A 20,199-nucleotide genomic window follows, 5' to 3' on the forward strand; every position below is an offset into this window, starting at 1 on the left:
ATACCATAATGTGAAAAACATTAGTTAGCTGATAACTATTTATGAAATTATATTGTTTACCATCCTATGAACAGCTGTAATGGAAAGAAAAACATTTTATCATTAAGGGATTAACTGAGAAATTATAATTTTGTTAAGGAACAAACCATAAATGGCTTGTAAATAAACCATTTATAATACACAGCAGTCAGCCTATGACAAGATCCCCAAACAAGGGGTGACAGCATGCAGGGTGACAGGGGAAGACAGGTCTATTTGCAGATGTTAGGTGTAGCAGGAAGTCTTCTGCTGCGGGCGTTGTGGAAGTGCTTGTGCGTGGGTGTTGAATTGTGATTTTTTTTTTCGTGGTTGTCATGATGTTGTAAGAGGTGTATGGAGGAGAGGTGCTACTGTGCATAGTGAAAAGCGTGAAATTGTCAGCAAAGTAATTAATTTCTGTGGTCGTGAATCTGAAGAAAAGCAATATTTGGTGCCAATTACACAGAGCACCAAGCATGCATCTGCAGCAACAGGTTTGTTGGAGCCGACGATCAAGAGGATTCGAAAAGAATCGTGAGAGCAGAATGATCGCTCACCAATAAGAAAATTCTTGTTCCCTGGAAAGTTTAGGCTACCACACCGTAATGTGATTCTTGATGGTGTCAGGCATGGAAGCATTCACATTCACATTGATAAAATTTAATAACCATAAGTACTACTTGTTGCAATCTTTCCCAAGCTGTTGCATCAATTAAAATCCTTAAATGTAAAAGCTAACTTCTTGAGGGGCATATTTTCACAAACAACCAAATAGTCATTTGGGTGTGTGTGTCTGCAAAGGGAGAGTCAACCATCTACCATGGGAAAATATCGCTCTTGATATATAGCTCTGAATAAAGATTAACAACAAACTTGTTCTTCATTTACAAAGTTATTCCCTATTTTTTTTTGAGTCGAGGGAGGAGACTTCTCACACGATGTGCATAATAGTCAGCTCCTTGAAACTTCAGGCTTACAACCTGAAGTATACTTGTCACGTGGTGTATCGGAAACGTTCAAATAAAAGAAATGATCAACTTTGTCGATATGAAACAATGTGCCCAAAAATTTTCATCCGAAACCTAAACCGACAAAGTAGTGTTTACCATTGTTGACATCTGTACTTTTGCACATTGTAAGTGCAAATAAACGTTCTCCGCTTTCGCAATTCTTTTTCTTCTTTATCATTTTCTTTGAATGCCAGTGGTGTAACATCCAATTCTGTCATTGAAAATCTCTTAAACATTGTAGTTAGTACAATCGACAGGCTCTTTACACCAAAAAAATAAAAAATAAAAAAATCAGTTTACTTTGTCAAGAAGTCAACACCAGATTGATGATGATCATACTAAGGTGGATACCCCCTGAACATGCGCGGACCGTGATTTTAGCACTGCTTGAGCGTAGATGTGAATGAAGCCTTACAACTTGCAGCGAGACCACAGCATGTGTTTATGGCCCATGCTGCACTCCCTAACCCTAATAGTGGAGTTGCCTGCCACTACATCACTTCACTTCTGGCAGGGACCATCTCCTGAGCGGTGAGCTGTAGTTATTAGCATGTTAACCTTTAACTGATGGAAGCCTCTCCAGGCAGGACTTTTCAAAGCGTGCCCTTTTCAAACTTGATGCAATGTACACTTCTCCAAAAGTTACCTGACCGCCGTGAAATATTTCTAAGTCCAGAAATCATTAATGTGCCAAAGTGGCTCTTGAACACCTGCATGGAGTAGACAACTTTGTTACGTGTCTCTATAATAGACAAGAAACACAGTGGCATAATATTTACATTATTGCTTATCACATGAAGTCAGAAATCCACCATATTAACAGAGAAAAGAACACAAAACTTAAACATGAGGAATAATGTTAGATTCTGCATGTTGAAATTGGAACCAGATAACTATGGTGAGGAAAGAATACTTGGTAGTAGTCTGCCTGGAGGAAATTGCTGTCAAGTCATAATTATGAATTGTTTAGGCAAAATATATTTAACAGTACCTTCTAAAGTACTGTGCATGCACAAACAATATTTTCAGAATGTGCAGCGAGAATGTGATCAAATCTTGGAAATGTAGTAACATGCAAAATTATTGACATGTTTTAAGTCACTAGCTTTCCAGTGGGGTTGTGGAGTAGTTGGTAAAATGCTCGACTCATACTTGGTTTTTCTTTCAACGAATGAGATGTTCCAGGTTCTAATCCGTGCCTCTCCAGTTATTTTTTTTAGTATGAGTTTGAGTTTATTGAGAAAGTTTCACACCGAAAGTACCCCTGAGGGGCATGGTGCATGTACATTGTAAAATACAACATGTTGACATCGCACATAATTTATATCTATACATAATTGGGCAGTATGTTTTTATAATAGTAAAATCATAAAATGACAAATTATATCTTTAAGTCGACTAAAGTTATTTAAGTTTCCTGAAATTCTTTAACTGAATATAATGTATATTCCAATAGCAATTTTTTCACCTTACTTTTAAAGACCGTGGTTCTTTCAAATTTTTTTTAACTATTTGGTAACATATTGTATAACTGGATGCCTGTATAAGGTCCTGTTTGGTATGCAGTTAGCTAGTGGCACTTTGGGAATGTGGAAGTTAATTTTTTGTCTGGTATTTTAATTGTGAGTGTCTATGTTCTTTGGATAGTTCGATTTTGTTTTGTGTATGAAAGTAAGTGTTTCAAGTACGTACAAACTTGGAAGTGTTAATATACGAATTTTTAAAAAAAGAGGTTTACATGTATCAGTTTTGTGTGCTTTTGCCAAAATACGCAATGCTCATTTTTGAATTTTAAAAATCCTCTGCGATTGTGCCGAGTTCCCCCAAAATTGGATACCATATCTCAAAATACTTTTGAAGTTTGAGAAATAGATATTTAGCATACATACCATATTGAAACTATTTTTTAGAGTTCTTAATTGGTAACATACGGTGGTTAGCCTATTGCATAAATGATCTATGTGCACTTTCCAGTGTTGACACTTCCTAAATATTCCAAGAAATTTTGTATTGCAAATAGCTGTTATAACGGCATGCCCTACTGTGAAATTATCTTCCTTAGTAGAAGAGTTTTTGGCTCTAGATACACCAAACTTTATTATATTAGTTTTTTTTATTGTTCATAGAAAGTTTGTTTGCTGAAAACCAGCTTTGTAGTTCAGTAAAAGCTTTTTCCGTTTTTTGCATTAAGGTTACATCATTAACAGAATCTACTAAAGCCGTAGTATAATGATCGAAAAGAGTAACTTAGGTGGTTTCAACGTTTGCTCGAAGGTCATTTATGAACAATAAAAACAATTGATTGATTGATTGAGTTGGTGTTTTAAGTCCACTTTATGCACAGTAAGGCTAATCGGGATTGGACCTACAGTTTAAAGTGGGATCCGAACCACTGTGTGCCTCCACCGAGTACAATAAAAGCAATAGAGGTCCTAGTATCGATCCTTGGGGGATTCCAATAACCACATCTTTCAATTCCGAGTAATATGTTGTTTGTGTCCCATTATTGGATAAGCTATTTATTGCTACGCTCTGCTTTCTATTCGTTAGATAGGATTTTTATTAATTTGTTCGATAGCCTGCGGATTCCGTATTATTTTAATTTCTCTAGTAGTATGTGATGATTCACACAGTCAAACGCTTTTGATAAATCACAAAATATTCCAACAACAGAATACATTTTGTTTATGGCGGAAAGAAAATTATCAATTACATCAAAAATGGCATTTTTTGTTGTTTTCATTTTCACAAATAAACCCATTTTGTTGCTTTATGAGTGTTTTTATATCTTCTACATAATTTATTATCCTATTATAAATTAATTTTCGAAAATTTTTGAAAAAATTGACAATAAGGAAATTGGTCTGTACTTTTCAATGTTTGTATTTTTCCTTTTTTATGTAAAGGTATTACTTTTGATATTTTTAGACAGTCTGGAAAGCTACCATTTTTCCATACACTCTTTAATTAATTTAGTCAAAGGCTCGCTAATATACCGCGTGAGGCACCTAAAACTACCACCTGAAATAGCGAAGAAACCAGAAACAGTAGCGATGTGAGGTTTGCGGGAAACAATAATATCGAATGGGGCTCGTAAATCGGAGGTATGGGGTGGGTCGAAATATATCGACAAATGGGGCATCTGGAGCAAAGTCATATTTTTTTAAATGGAACGATATACAATAACATGCATAGTATAAAAGAGCACACACAGAGAAACACAACACCGTTGGTCTCATGCATCTACTGCACATAGGAACGAAGATATGGCCATGTGAAAATATGTAAACAAACTAACAAGTGGCCCACTTGACCGTCAGTAACACGGCATGTACAAGTATGAGATGTCGGAAGCCATTAGACAAGATGAAGACAGAACGTGTTAAAGGAAGAAAAAATACAGTAGACATCGTCAGCACCATGTATCTGACAGTGTTACAGCATAATGAAAATGACCATGACAGTATGTCGAAGAACCACTGTGTAAGAAGCGAAAACCTGTCAAAGTGTGTGTTCAAAGTGGTGGCCGTCAGCTGCGATACAGGCAACGAGGCGCCCACGCAAAGATCGTTGCACAGAATGTAGCATCTCGTAGGGAATGTCCCTACAGGCCGCAGTAATGCGGTGTTGCATATCCTCTGGAGTTGTTGGCACATCCCGGTAGACAATGTCCTTCAGCTTTCCCCACAGGAAAAAGTCTAACGGTGTCAAATCTGGGGAACAAGCCGGCCATTTGACAGGCCCTCCACGTCCAATCCAACGATTTGGAAATGTATTTTCCACACATACTGTAGCGCGTCTTGCACTGTGAGCTGGGCACCCATCATGTTGGTACCACATGTCTCTCCTTGTCTGAAGTGGTATGTCCTCCAATAGTACAGGCAGTTCATGTTGTAAAAACTGTATGTATCGGTCAGCATTCAGTGTCCCTTGTATAAAAAAGGGGCCAATGAGATGTTCACCCACTATACCCCACCACACGTTCACACTCCATGGGCGCTGGTGTTCCACTTGGCGAAGCCAATGTGGATTTGTCACCGACCAATAGTGCATGTTCCTTAGGTTGACATTTCCATGATTGGTAAAAGTTGTCTCGTCAGTGAAGAGGATACGTGACAAATCGGGTGTGTCGTGTCGTAACAACCATGTGTAAAACCGAACATGGTCCACAAAATCATTCCCGTGAAGTTCCTGATGGAGCGAGATATGATATGGGTGAAACTTGTGTGTGTGCAGAATGCGCAATACACTTCGCTGACTCATCCCAGCATCCCTGGCAATTTGACGGGAGCTAACGTGCGGATTCACAGCAACAGCGGCGAGAACATTTGTTGCACCTACCTCACCTGTAGTTGGCTTGTTCTGTACACGTGCTCGTGGTGTTACACTTCCGGTGTCTCTTAATTTAATAAATAACTTACCAAACAGACGTCGAGATGGATGTCGTCTGTCCGGATATCTCTCTGCGTACACACGGTATGCTTCTGAGGCATTCTTTTGGCATTCCCCATAAAGCAGGATCATGTCCGCTTTTTCTATGTTTGTGAACACCATAATCTTCGCTCTTACCACTACGACTGCTTGCTATGAACTAACACGATCTCGTGGACCTGCTATCAAAACTTGCTCTGCGTAAAGGTAGTTCTGTCAGGCACCTGAGAAGTCTTACATGCCGTGGTACTGACGGTCAAGTGGGCCACTTGTTAGTTTGTTTACATATTTGTGACAGTCAGATTTACCGACGTCATTATTATTATTATTATTATTGTCCATAGCGGTAAAAAATGTGTTGATTCAAAGCGTTGAGAGTTTTAAGTTGTAAGAATACATATTTGATTTTTGCCAAGCCGACGGGAGGAACGAGACAGACGTTCACGTGTCTTAAGGGTGAGCACCTGAAGGGTCACGTTATGCGTCTAAAGCTTAGGAAATTCGACCGTAATGACAAACATTTAAATATCTCGGTTTCCAGCGGTCATATTCACGTGAAACTTATACCAGCGCAGCGGCATGTGTGCAAGGACGGATGTGTGGAGTTTCGTCGCGATCAAGCAACAATTACGGACGCCAGATCAAATCGGTTGTAATTGATCAGTTTGTGGACACCGGTTGCAATTGAGCTATGGGCGACAGCGAGGCTGAGGCTTAATCCGCTCAAACTCAACTTCGAGCACGGCTCGTCCCACTTGGGAGACAATAGAGCAAAGTGAAATGACCTCTTCGGAAGCGTCACTTCAACGAACGCCTAGCGTCTCTTTTCAAAATCTAAATAAAATGAAGGACATGGGACACACAGTCTTACCGCGATCCTTGTAGCGAGAGCAGCTCCGTGCTACCTCTCCGTGTACAGTTTTGCCGCGATTCTTGTAACGAGAGCACCTTCGAGCTACCTCTGCATGTACAGTGGACTTTGTTGTGTTTTACGAACACCAGTGTGTGTGATAGACAATAAGTAAGTCTACACGAGTGCGCCTACCTCAACCGCTGGGAGAAGTTGAAGCGAGACCGTGTTTTTGTGATTATCTTACGCCGTTTATAATTTTTTGAGAAACGAGGAACACCGGAAAGTATGGCGGGCTAGAGGAAGAAGAGAGATGAGGGCGTTACGTCGATTCGCCCGATGTCAGAAGAGACTACGCCGATGATGCCTATCCGCCACCATGGAGAGAGAGAGAGAGATGCCGAACGCCGTCCTATTGATACGCCAATGATGCCTATCCGCCGCCATGGAGAGAGAGAGAGAGACGTCGAACGCCGTCGTATTGATACGCCGATGATGCCTATCCGCCGCCATGGAGAGAGAGAGAGACGTCAAACGCTGTCCTATTGATACGCCAATGATGCCTATCCGCCGCCATGGAGAGAGAGAGAGACGTCGAACGCCGCCCTTTTGATACGCCGATGATGCCTACCAGCCGCCACGTTGACGTCCTGATGCCCAGACCACCGATCCCGAGGGGAAGAGAAACCGAGGAACCAGAAGTATGAACACTTTTCGCATCTTCATCGTCACGACCAAGGAAACCTTCCGTGTGAATACTATGTGTTTTTCAATCGCCCATAACGACGCCAGGATGCACCTCGGAAGCTGAGAGTTGGTAATGTATTCATCTCTGTGATTGTCAGCACGTGATGGCCCGATTGATTTAGAGAACGCCCTTGAAATTCGTCAACATTAGAGTACTATTAGAGTAAAGCGCCGCCCACTTAATTGTTTAATCTACTGGAGGTTTGTTCATTTTTTATGTGTCAATGCTAGCTATGTCAGGCCGCATGTGTGATTATTTAGTAAAAGTATTTGCCTGGTAACATGAATTGCTCGTCGCGGCGAAGTGTTTAAGTCCCGCCTGCTAGAGAGTATATGTTTGCGTCACTCAACGGAGGTTATTTGTTATGTTTGAACCACGTGAGGTCTTGTAAAAGGAAAACGTCCGCCCACGTGAATGTAATTGCCGTTGAGACGCCTTTGTTTATGCTGGTTAAATAATGTATTGTCACCGCGCCGACTAGTTTCTTTTTAAAAGGTGAACTTAAGTAAGGGCTGGCTAGGATTTGAGTAGCACTGGAGAAAAATCACAAATGACCTGATTAGACAAAAATTCAATGTAAATTTAAATATGAATGCAATCATTAAGGCTTATCGTCATAAAACCTGTACATGTCATGTATCATTCTTTGTGTCGATGACCCTGTGAGAACTGAATGTGTGAATGAATGTGAGAGCGTGAAAGAGGGGGAGATGTAGTAAACTGATTTTTGTTGGTTATGAATAGAATATACTTTTTATTTTCATGTTAATTTTGGGCTATATCATTTCGTACGCATGTCGCTACCCGTGATTTTCAGGTATGCAGCTAGCCGCTTCCCGGCTACAGGTAAAGAGGTGGTTATTTGAAAGTACATATGTCTTTGTTTTTATTAGATATGGCTTATCACTATGCACTGTCGGTCACCGGTTCCTACACACGAACTTAACCTGGACCGTAACGCTATTTCGCTTGTCCGAGGGAGATTTTGCCGCCTCTATCTAGTTAGTGGTAGCATTTGTTTTCCCGGGCAAGGGAGGGCATTTCACATATTTTCACATGGCCATATCTTCGTTCCTATGTGCAGTAGATGCATGAGACCAACGGCGTTGTGTTTCTCTGCGTGTGCTCTTTTATATTATGCATGTTATTGTATATCGTTCCATTTACAAAAATATGACTTTGCTCCAGATGCCCCATTTGTCGATATTTTTCGACCCACCCCATACCTCCGATTTACGAGCCCCATTTGATATTATTGTTTCCCGCAAACCTCACATCACTACTGTTTCTGGTTTCTTTGCTATTTCAGGTGGTACTTTTAGGTGCCTCACTCGGTATATGCAAATCTCTTTTATCATGTTAATCCGCATTGAATCTAGTACCGTTGACTTTTTGTTTTTCATATTGCATTATTATATTGGAAATTTCTTCGTCTGTAGTAGGGGTCTTATAGAAAGAATGTGTGAAAGATCTTTTCATGTTATTTAACTTTGCTTTGTATGTGTCCATTATAGTGTGGGGAATAAGCGCCAAAATATTTCAATTCGGATACTAGCACCAAACTTTGGGGGTTGACTAAATACATATCAAAGACTATAAATCAGCTAGGAGACAACCTTAGAAATGATTACATCACACACAGTGACGTCATCAAAATGGCCACCCAGCAGGTTCTTTGAAGTTGAATATCTCCGAAACTACTGAACGGTTTTAATGAAACAAGTCTTATTTTAAAGAATGTGTTTTTATCTATAAAAAAGTTTATTACACATTTTGCCGTAAATTCAATATTTTTTTAATAAAGTTCGAATTATGTTTTTTTCCCCCCATATTTCTTGTAATTTCCTGTCCCATCCACCTCCTAATGCGATTTCCACACAACACTATGCATAGGTTGGTTGAAATAGTTTCTAAAATTTTGCTATAAGTTTTGCTGTATGTTTGCACGTATTATTAGTTTGACCTACTTAAAATTGCCCCTTCATGATTCGTTATCAGTAAATTGTTTTAATTCTAATTTGACATTTTCTTAAGAATAAGCCTTCCCCCCCCCAAAAAAAAGCTTTTAACAATTACTTGATAACTATAATATTTGAAATTTATGTCAATATAATCATATATACATCTACTCTCGAGTAATGATGTCCAGCCTCCGGAGGCGGGGCCTCATGAGGCCCAGCCTCAGCCTTGACCTCCCAACAGCCTTGCGAGGTTGAGGCCGTGTGAGGCTGAAGCCAAGATGGAGTTCGGAGGCTGAGGCTGTGTGAGGCTGGAGTCCGATTTGAAGTTCGGTGACCAAGGCCATGTGAGGCCGGAGTCCGAGATGGAGTTCGGAGGCTGAGACTGTGTAAGGCCGGAGGCATCCTTGATCTCAGAGGCTGGGCCTCACGAGGCCGAAGTCAAATGGAAATCTCTGGTAATGATCTTCGAACGTGCATTGGAGTGCAGTTTTTACACAGCGGCAGTGTGTACATCGTTCCTTGCACTTATACAATACCAGTTCTTGTCAACGTCCAAAGCATATTGAACATGGCGCCATCATCCGTTTTTCATTCCAACTGATAAGGATCGTGATTTTAAGGATTTCTAGTCAAGCAGTTGCTCCAAACATTGCCCGTTTTAAGTGTCGTAATAGTGAATCCGCCGTTGCTGGGATATGTTCAATGTTTCTACTCATCTGAGTAAACAGTATAACCTGAGTGCCTGATTTACATATTCTGTTGTACAGTCACGGATGCTTCTAGATTGTAACAACCCCGTTGACTTTGAATGGGATCATTACATGTCAGAAGTGTCCGTGGCTGTACTTATACGTAGCATGATACGTTAATACCACTAAACGTTCAAGTACAGAAAATGCCATGTTGTTGTTAACAGAAAATTCTTGGAAAGCCACATCAATATCACGAACTGACATGTATTCAGTATTTTCTGAGTTTATGGTGTTTCACAAGTACTTTTCTATTGAATACTAAAACTGGGCTTTGTTTTTGATGTATGTTGGATAGCTTTGTCATTTCATCCTGTTCGAGCACTTATTGAGATCTATAGGGTTTTGTTGTCTTTAAAAAAATTAAGTTGAGATGGCCCTGATCGACTTGTGAGAGGTCCAAGTTTGAAGGATTGTTAAAACATTTGTTATTTATAATTGAATTTGCACTACTTTAAGTGTACCTTATGCCCTGTGTCAATTTTCAGATCCCCACATATTATAATTTCTGATTCTAGTGTTTTTAGTTCATCCAAAAGCATTGTGAGTTTTTGTATAAAAGTTGCTTAATCTCCATCTGGTGTTCTATAGCAACAGATAACCAAGATTTTGAGGTCAAGGAGATATACAGGGTGGTGCATGAATAGTTGACACATTTGAAATTTAGATTGCAAATTTATTTTTAAATATTACATGTGCATATTATGACATACAGAATAGTCTGTCCGTAGAAAGTTTTCTCACTGTATCACATGTTCAGTATGGACCCCGTTTTGCCGAACAACTGCTTCAAGGCGGGTGCGCATATTTCTTACCACTCTATGGCACATGTCTTTGTGAATATCACCACACAACTGAACTATCCAACCTCGCGCATTTCTATAATGTTTGCTGGCTTTAACGGGAAGAGTTTTCCCATTAAACCCCCTACAGAAAAAAGTCATAGGGATTTAAATCTGGGCTTCAAGGCAGCTAGAAGAAACCTCCATTGTGTCGATCAGGATATTGATTGGAAATCACCAAAAACTGTGTTCAAAAAGTCCAATACAACATTTACGGTGTGAGGGGTAGCCCCATTTTGCATGAACCACTGAGTTCCCATCAGAAGATTAGTTGTGAGTAGCTGTGGTCGTCTTTCTTCTTTCACGGTGGCTTCTTCCTCGAACGTACGGTACAAACGAAGAATAGTGTTTCTTGCTGGAGCCCATCGTGTTTTGAAATGAGCTCGAAATTTCTGTTGCGTACTTGTAACACTCTTCGTTTCTGCATACAACAGGACTGTTTTAGTGCGCTGCACTGAAGACAAATGTCTATGCTCAGCCATGGCTACTCACTGATTGGCGGGAAATGGATGTGTTTACTAGACCATGCCCAGCACGCCCAGCGAAAGGCCACCTACCAGTATTTCCAAGGACCACCAAATGTGCTTGTGTAGTGTTCAGCTCCATCCACAGTTTATTTTCTTTGATATTTAGATTTCAAATGTGTCAACTGTTCGTGCGTCACCCGTCACCCTGTATGATGCTGAATTCAAAGTGTTTTTCAATTGGTTTTACTCTTTTTGGGATAATTTCTTCCACTTTTACACCTTGTTTAACAAATATGCTGGTACCTCCACGCCTAATCATTGAATTACTGGAGAAGCTTATTAATTGATAATTGTAAATTTGTGCAAATTTGATTTCATCTTTAGAGGGCCAGTGCTCCGTAATGTATAGAACGTGTACCATTTCGGTTTCTTCTTTTATGAGAAGATCCAAATTTAGCATTTTACCTGATATACCCAGAACATTTAAATGATATACATTTACACAGTTTCTATAATTATTGTTCTTTACATAGTAACTATCTCTCATTGGTGGATTTTGGTTCTCATTTACATCACTTATATTATTTACCATAAAAAAATCATCACTGTACTTTTTGGGCATACATTTCTTCCTGATTGCTGCTCGGGGAGTTTTTTCCGTTGGATTTTCACTGTACACTGCACATCACACATTTCATTACCTGTTTTTCCATTATGTTTATTCTTCTGGGCAGCACTAATGTTCTTCATAGATAATTGTACTTCTCGTGGGGATGTTGCACTCGGGATAATTTCTTATTTTCCTTGTTCGATCCTCGTAACTTCATTTATTTCCTCTTCTGTGATCTGTGAAGTCACGTGCATATCTAAGTTACTTTGTGTTTCTTCTCAGAATTTTTTGTGGGGTGTGGGACAGGGAGAGCTATGACATCACTGGTGTTCTGGGAGGGTGGTGTATTTCTTAATAGTACACTGAGATTTTGGCATGGGACAGTTTTCCCTTTTCCATTCAGATGTTGGCCATGGGTTGTGTGGCCATCTCTTCCGATTTCAATAACACTTAGCATTTTTGCTGTGGGAAAGGATTTACATACTTTGGAAATTTTTGAGTTCACACGGTTAATTTCTAGATTTACACAGGATGTTGGTATTAGGTTGCATCTGTGTGGGATGGCAGTAATGATGACATTGGTATTTTTTGCTGCTTCAAGGCAGTTTTTGAGCACTGAGATTACTAATTTTCCTTCATTTCTGGCTATGTAATTGGATCCACCCATTATGATCACATGGTCGTTTTTTCCATAGTCCTTGCACATGTAAGATAATGATTTAACAACTTCTGTTAATGGGGCACCAGGTTTAGTAAATCCAGATACCTTGTATTCACTATGTTTTTCTCCCAACTTAGAAGCAATGGCTATGGCTATCTCCCAGAATTAAGATGTTGCCTATGTACCTTTTATTGACTACAGTTTTTTGGTCATATTTATTTGTGTCAGGGCACCTGGGAACAAAGTAACCAACCTGACAAAACTCCATGTGTTTGAGGTAAACAAGAAAGATGAAGAAAAAAACTAACACTAACTAAATTACCTAATAGTTCTGCTTTGTGTGGTAAAGCTTGAAACATTCATGCATGTGCAGTGCAACTTTACATTTCTCACACTCCCAGCGGATACTAGACTTCTTGTGTGCAGAACTCACTTTGCACTGTCTTGATGGATTCTGTTTTATAGCATTTGGTGGAATTTGTTGAGGGAAATGCACACTGAAGTTTCATAGGTGTGTCTCTGGAAGGGCATCCTCTTCGGGCATATTCTGTCAGTGCAAGTTCCTCCAAGATTTGCTCTATTACCAGAAGTCTGAATTTGTTAAATTTCAAACCCTTGAAAGATGGCCTAATCTTCTTGTATATAACATATGCATTGTAGAAAGCTAAGTCGAACATATAGAAAAATATTTTCTTATATGCCTTCAAGTAGCGACACATGATTGGAATTGATGCCAGCTGTTGATCCATTCTATCAACCCCACCCATTCCCTACTATAGGTTTCGAAATAGGTTATTTTGTCTTTCTGTTCTTCTTTCCTGTGTTTATCATATTTATGTCATCATGCATGGTAGACAACAATGAGACAGGTTTCCAGTCAATCCACTTGATGGCAATCACATTATGGCTGTGCATAGCAGAAGCCTCACCTTTCTTCAATTGTTGGCTTTCAGTTCCTTTGACATTTGTTTCCTGGTTAGGCATACAGTACCCACAACATTTGTGTTTGCATCTAATAATTTATTGCACATAATGGGAGATGTGTACCAGTTGTCGATATACAGAGTATAACCATTATGGAGTAGAGGTTGCATGAGATGGAGTACAATGTATTCATGTTCAGGGATGTTTTGCTTTGTATTTTTTTTTGCCTATGTATATGCTAAATTGGTGACAGTAGCCAGTAGAGGATTCACACAATTTGTAATATTTTATTCCAAACCTAGCCCTCTTAGTTGGATTAAACTGAACAAAAGAAAGTCTTCCCCTGCACTTCACAAGATTTTCATCAATTGCAATGTCTTGTTCAGGTATGTAAACATGCTGGAATCTACTATTGATATATTCCATAGGTTGTCTGATTTTGGCTAACTTATCTTCTGGATTCAAATTATTGTTATTGATAAAATGTAAGTACCTCATGATCAAAACAAATCTTTTGAATGTCATGACAGTAGCAAAGAATGGAGTTTCTGAGAGTTTTCTAGTACTCCAGTAGCTTTGCAGGCTCTCTTTTTTTACCTGGGACTGAAGGATACACAGACAAATAAATGCTAATATTTCATCTGGTGTTGTCTCAAACCATTTAGATTCAGTACTGTTGGATTTTTGATCACCATTGAGTTCTGTATTGTTTATTTTGCTTTGAGCATATACCCTGTCCCAGCTAACTGTAGAGCAGGGCCACACATATCAGCAGAGAGGAGGAGGAAAATCGAGTGGTGAAAGCGCAGCGTTGCCAACCATACGGTCCTGACTGTACATGTACAGACATACAGTCCAGACCTTAGTCCATACGCTAAATGCACGGCTTGTCAAAATTTCCTCTTGCAGTTTTATCCCTAATATTTCCCTAAGAAATTCTTAAACCAATTGTACGAACCTGGAGACAAAAATATGGTCCGTTTGCCATGTGCGTTTGGTATTATCCTTTTCAAAAGTTTGCAATGCTGCATTGGAAATTGGGTAACTCCCGTCGCCCGTTACACAATCGCGTTTCTCTCACTGTTCATTGATGGAGCCGTCTTACATCACTACTTCCACAGAGACTTGTTCTCGTTCGTCTGGTCTACAGTTAGCTGGTACGGATAATAGATGTTCGTTTCCCTAGATATGCTAGCCCATAAATCATCCTGAAGGAACTTTTTGAGTAAATCACAAGCTCTGGGAGAATCCCCTAATGAACGCAGTACAATGTTATTTACACCAGGCTTACCTGCAAATGGTAATTTCTTTGGCATTTCATTTTGGGCACATGATTCCGACCATTTCCAGTCTTCAAACTTGTTTCTTTTGGGGAGTTCAACAATTTCCCCCTCACTTTCACTACTTTCACCAGAGGGACCACTTTTACTTCCACTAATGCTACATGAATCACTCTCTTCGTTCGCGTCATCAAAATCCACATTTTCATCTTCGTCACTATCAAAAAGCAAATCTTCTATCAACGAATCTTCAACAAATCTTCTTCGCGACATGTTTCCAAGACGTAACAAATGAAGGTTTGTTTATATGAGAAATTACTGAAGAAAAAAAAGCTTGAATCGGTATGAAAAATTTAGCAACACAAACATACATGTCACAGTATCAACATATCGTACAACCTCTGCCATCTATTGGCAAAAGAAGAAACTACGTGATGAAAATTGGGAGCCCCTCGATTCGACGACTAGGTATGACAAGCGAACTTCAAGTCAGGCCATCGATTCGACGACTAGGTATGTGGATGGGTTAAGAGAGGAGAATGAAGAAAGAACAATATTCCTATCAAACAGCTTTTTATGCATGATTTGATAAGATAATTTTTCAGATATTTACTAATCCTTTTTACCCCTGAAAATGTTTTTTCAGCCATATAGTTAAAATATCCTTCTTATATGTTTAAACCATGTTCCAGTATAATTTAAGCTGCCTCTCTCAATCTTGTTAGTTTATATTATCTAATAAATTTACTTGTTTGTTGAAGTAGTTGACACACTATACATATTGTATAAAATTGCGTTAATGATACCTGACCATAAACACATAATGCAGAAGTTGGTTATAAACAATAGTATATTTTCATAGAACATCTTGAATTGTTGCATCTTATACAGGGTGTCCAAAAAGTCATGCAACCAAGATTTTGAACGTACATAACTTTAAAGCGATAGACATGAACCTTGCACTGGGTATTAACTTTGTCTATGGAGGATATGCCTTACAGGATGATTTCAAGGGTTAATTATGACATATCACAAATTGAAATTTATCGTACGTAAGACTAAATCTTCCTTTCTTTTTGTACTATAAATTTCAAATCTCTTATTTTATCTGGGCATTGATTGAATAACATAGACAGATGTTTGGCACACCTGGTACTGCTTTCTGACATGACCAACCTTGCCAGTATACTTTGTAATTAAAGAAAAAACAACACTCTTTTATGAAAATGTCATAATTAACTCCTTAAAATTGTCCTGTAGTGCACAAAAAGCATAATTTATTTTTCTTTCATAAATTTGATAAATATCCACGGAGATCATCAGTACACATCGAAAATTATTGCAACCTACTCCATAGCTGTCTTTTATTCATGTTTATTTTTACTTTGTACAAAACCTTTCTACACCTCAGTAACTTTTCCCCCATACTGAACATTCAGGTAGAGAATAATTTTCTTGTTTAATGTTTTAAAAACATCCACATAGACAAAGTTAATTCTCTCTATCCCTTTTTGTACCAAAGTTACATACATTTAAAATCTCAGTTGCGTGACGTTTTGGACACCCTATAAATTGCATTAAAGTACTTAATAAAGTTTATGAAATTGCTTTGGCTTACTATTTGAAATGGCTATTTGAATTTTTTTGTTGAATTATACCTTTGTTTATCATGTTTATAGTTTTTTGGATTTTTTTACGGCTAGATTTATTTGCATAAAAATCCACTAATGTTGTATATTTTGTATGAAAATGTACAGTGGTTCCCCAATCCCTTCTGGGAAGGAAGGATAATAAGAAAAATACCTAGGTATACGGGGCCCTAAATGAGAATGGACAGTGGCAAATAAGGAGGAACAATGAAATTAGAGCACTTTACAAAAAAAACAGATATAGTTTCCGATATAAGAAGCATAAGACTGAGGTGGCTGGGACATGTGGAAAGAATGCCTGAAGACAGAGCTGTTAAGAAGGTGTATGAAGGGAGACCAGGAGGGAGAAGATTAAGAGGAAGGTCAAGGAAAAGATGGAGGATGTTGAGGAGGATGTTAGGAGGATGGAAGGTAAAGCAGAAGATAGGGGAGAATGGGCTATCATCGTGAGAGAGGCCAAGGCCCTTCAGGGGCTGTAGCAGCCAAGGAGTAAGTAAGTAATTAAGTAAGTAGTATTTCTTGTTTCTGTGGTTAAAGAAATCCATGATGTATTTAATTGTTTTTATCTGTTGGTGGTAAGTGTTTCTCTAAAATGTTTGACTTATTGGGTCTCCCACTCCTTATATTATTTTTTTCCAGTTGCATACAGCATGGTAGTTATCCAGTCATGAATCCTGATAACGCCAGCTACCCTCCTTCACTTTTCATTGGTAGAACATCATTGTATTTTATTACTACAAAGTCAGCATATCAACCACATGATGCAACAGTGTTTCCTATATACAATCCACTACCAGGAAATTGGTTTGCTGCTGCGTATATACCAAATTGGGACCAACATGTACAACAAGAGGTTAGTGTTGAGTATTGTTTCCATGTTTAATAAAACACTAATAATTCTGAACAAGGCAGTACTTATTGTAAAATAACACATTATAAATGTAACATTTCCACCCTCTAACAGGGTCTTTTTCAGACAAAGATTCAAACTAAAATCTAATCTGGTCAAACTAAAATCTGATCTGGTCAAACTAAAATCTGATTTTAGTTTAAATTTTTGTCTGCAGAAGAATCTGTCTTTGTCATATTTGATAATTGTTTTTATTTAAATTGATTTTTTAAAAAGAAAACATGCTTAAAATTCCTTTCATGGTTTTTGAAACCATACATATAGACACATTGTTTTTATAGAAATGCTTTTTCTAGTAAATGACCCTGTAAAATATTTGAATAGTTTGATTAAAGCAAATAAAAAATTAGATGTAAATATACATTTTTCTGTTTCTGTTACTGTACATATGAACCTACTATGGAACTGTTTGTTGAGTATGTGAAACTATAATAATTTCAGTGGCTTTTCTTCCAGTGAAATCAAAACATTCTGGATGTACTCTATAATTGTAACTTAAAATATTTTTTATAGTCTTTGTAGCTGAAATTTGGCGATTTTTTTAATGAAAGTTACTTTATATATTTTTCTACACAAAATGTTTGCAATTTTTGCCTATAAAAATTATTACATTTTAAATCGAGAAATTTAAGTGTGTTTTACATATTACATTTCCTTTCGTATGAACTTCACCCCATCAGTACATATATATTCTTTTCTTTCTTAGAGCCTAATAAACATCATTAAATGATTACACTACAAAATGCTTATGTAATTCTATAAATTATTTATTTAAATCAATCCACCTGGGTTATTTTACAATAAATATTGCCTTGATTAGCATTTTTAGTGTTGTATAATACTGTACTGTGTTACTGATTGAAAGGGTAGTGAAAAATTGCTACTTGGGGATATTCTCTACCAGTATGGAACCAGTGCTGTAACCAACTGATGTATGAAGTCACCCTGTAGCCTCGCTACATTTTTTTCTTTTGAATGCTCTATACACATTATATCCATTCAGGGGCACCGACTTGTAAAAATTATTGGGGGGGGGGCCTCTGATCACTGAAATAAATTAATGAATGATTACTCCCTCCCTTTTTTTAAAATAAAAATTACATCTTCGTATAGCAGTTTTTAAGCAGCTATTATATTCCTCATACAAATGAAATGTAACATGAAAAACATTTAGAAAATGCTTCACAAAGTCTCTTTATGTCTTTTGTGTCTGCTCATTTGTTTTTTAGATAACAATTAGCATTTTTATTGAAAAGTATGTATTTACATTAAGAACCAACCTAACAGTTTTATGCCGGCCTCTGTAGCTGAGCGTGTTGGGTGGTCAACTCAACTCACTTTCATCTGGTGGTCTTGGGTTCGAGTCCTGGTGAGGGCATGTCCGCAACTGACCTGTAAAGAAAGGACATGTGATGGGTGCAAATAACCTTAGTGTTGACATACCCATAAAAATAACAAATATTTATAATATTTAACAGTTTTATTTAATTATTTACATAAATGCTAAGACAAATCGCAAGAACATAGTTTTACTTTTTTCTTCTTGCTACAATATTTTACTTTTTAAATTTAATTTTGCAATAATAAAAAAAGCACATAGTATGTACACTAAGATATAAAGTGACATACACAACAAAAACATATGAACATGATTTCAAAATAAAGCAAAAGTTGCTCTACGCACTGGGATATTCTTATGAACTCATTAACGAGCGGTCTCAAGTCCAAATTATCAAGCACAGTTTAATGTATTTGGAGTACCACTAAGTTGCTTAGTCTCTTCTGCCCCATTGTAGATCTCAAATGTGTCTTCAGTCGGCGAGGAGCACTGAATGACCTCTCGGCTGTGGCTGTCGTCACTGGCACAGTGCGGAGTAGCATCATGAATTTGGCAACTTCAGGCAGAAGATCCTGAAGGGTCCTGTCTTCCAAAAGAAACTTCCTTATGTCACGCATGGTAGTTAGAACCACTTTCTTCTGTTTGGCGATATCACAAGCATGGACAGGTGTAACAGGAGCCTATCAGCATCCAAATCTTGGCGAAAGAATTATCGCGTTTGCTCAAAGTTTGTTGTGCAACTGTTCACAGCTGAAATGCATTCTTTCTCTGCGGCTGTTACTTTTTGTAGTCCAGTAGATTCATGTCCTCGTTTAACACATGTTTTTGCTGTGTCACACACGTCAGTGTATGTTGATTTATAATACTATTTTGGAGTGTAGAACTTGAGAGGTTTGGCAGCATCAGGATTTTCAAGTCTCTTAGGGACGTGATGTTGCAATTGTGGCTCATCAATGAGGCTTGGTTTGCCCCCTGTGCATTTCTGCCAGAACTGCTCAAAATCCATTCACTTTTCTTGAAAGATGTCATTCAAGTATTTTAGTTTTTGATTCCACTTCTGTAGCACCAATGCGTGGAGACTGAATCTTACTGTTTACCTCTTCTATTGGACCCATCACATGACAGTAGAGGGAGAGAAAGAAAAATGTCTTGAAGTGAAGCATTGTCTCCAGGTATCCAGCACATTTTGATGCTGCATCAGTAGAATCTTCTTCAGAAAATTTCTCAAAAAATTGAGAAGGTTTTCATAGTTCTTTAAGATCTGTTGGATACTGGAGGCTCTCAACGTCCACCGATGAGGGCAAAGTGGTCGCAGTCCAGTATGGCCAGTCTTCTCGTTCACATCAATAATATTCCTAAATATTTGCATTCTTTTAGGGGATTCCCTAACAGTCTTTATCAAGTTGTTGGCTATATTCATTATGTCTCTGATACAGGGCAAGTGACACAAGCTGTCCTCAACTGCCAAGTTCAAGCTATGAGCTGCACAGTGTACATAAATAGCCTGTGGCTGCAGATCTGTAACTAACTTTTGCAGCCCTTTAAAACTTCCCCTCATACAAGAGGCACCATCATAACACTGTCCCCTCAGATTCTGTATGGGCAAGTCCAGATGTGCCAGAATGTCTTCTACAACGTCAAAAAGAATCTCGTAAAAAACATGAATTCCTCAAAAATATCAAATATCGTAAAAATACATGAATTCCTCAAAAATATCAAAATTTTCATTCACAGTTCAAATGCAGAATGT

General features: G+C 38.2%; 1 protein-coding gene across 1 annotated transcript in view; it reads left to right on the forward strand.

The window, feature by feature from the left end:
• The window catches only part of LOC145984123 (transmembrane protein 8B-like), a 248,997-nt gene that overhangs the window by 16,195 nt on the left and 212,603 nt on the right, over positions 1-20,199 (forward strand). The window contains exon 3 of the mRNA XM_083117558.1: positions 16,840-17,053. Coding sequence (XP_082973684.1) covers positions 16,840-17,053 — 214 coding nt within the window. The remainder of the gene's footprint in view (positions 1-16,839; positions 17,054-20,199) is intronic.

The sequence above is a fragment of the Lepisma saccharinum genome, chromosome 2, assembly GCF_977018435.1.
Source record: "Lepisma saccharinum chromosome 2, izLepSacc3.1, whole genome shotgun sequence".
NCBI lineage: Eukaryota > Metazoa > Arthropoda > Insecta > Zygentoma > Lepismatidae > Lepisma > Lepisma saccharinum.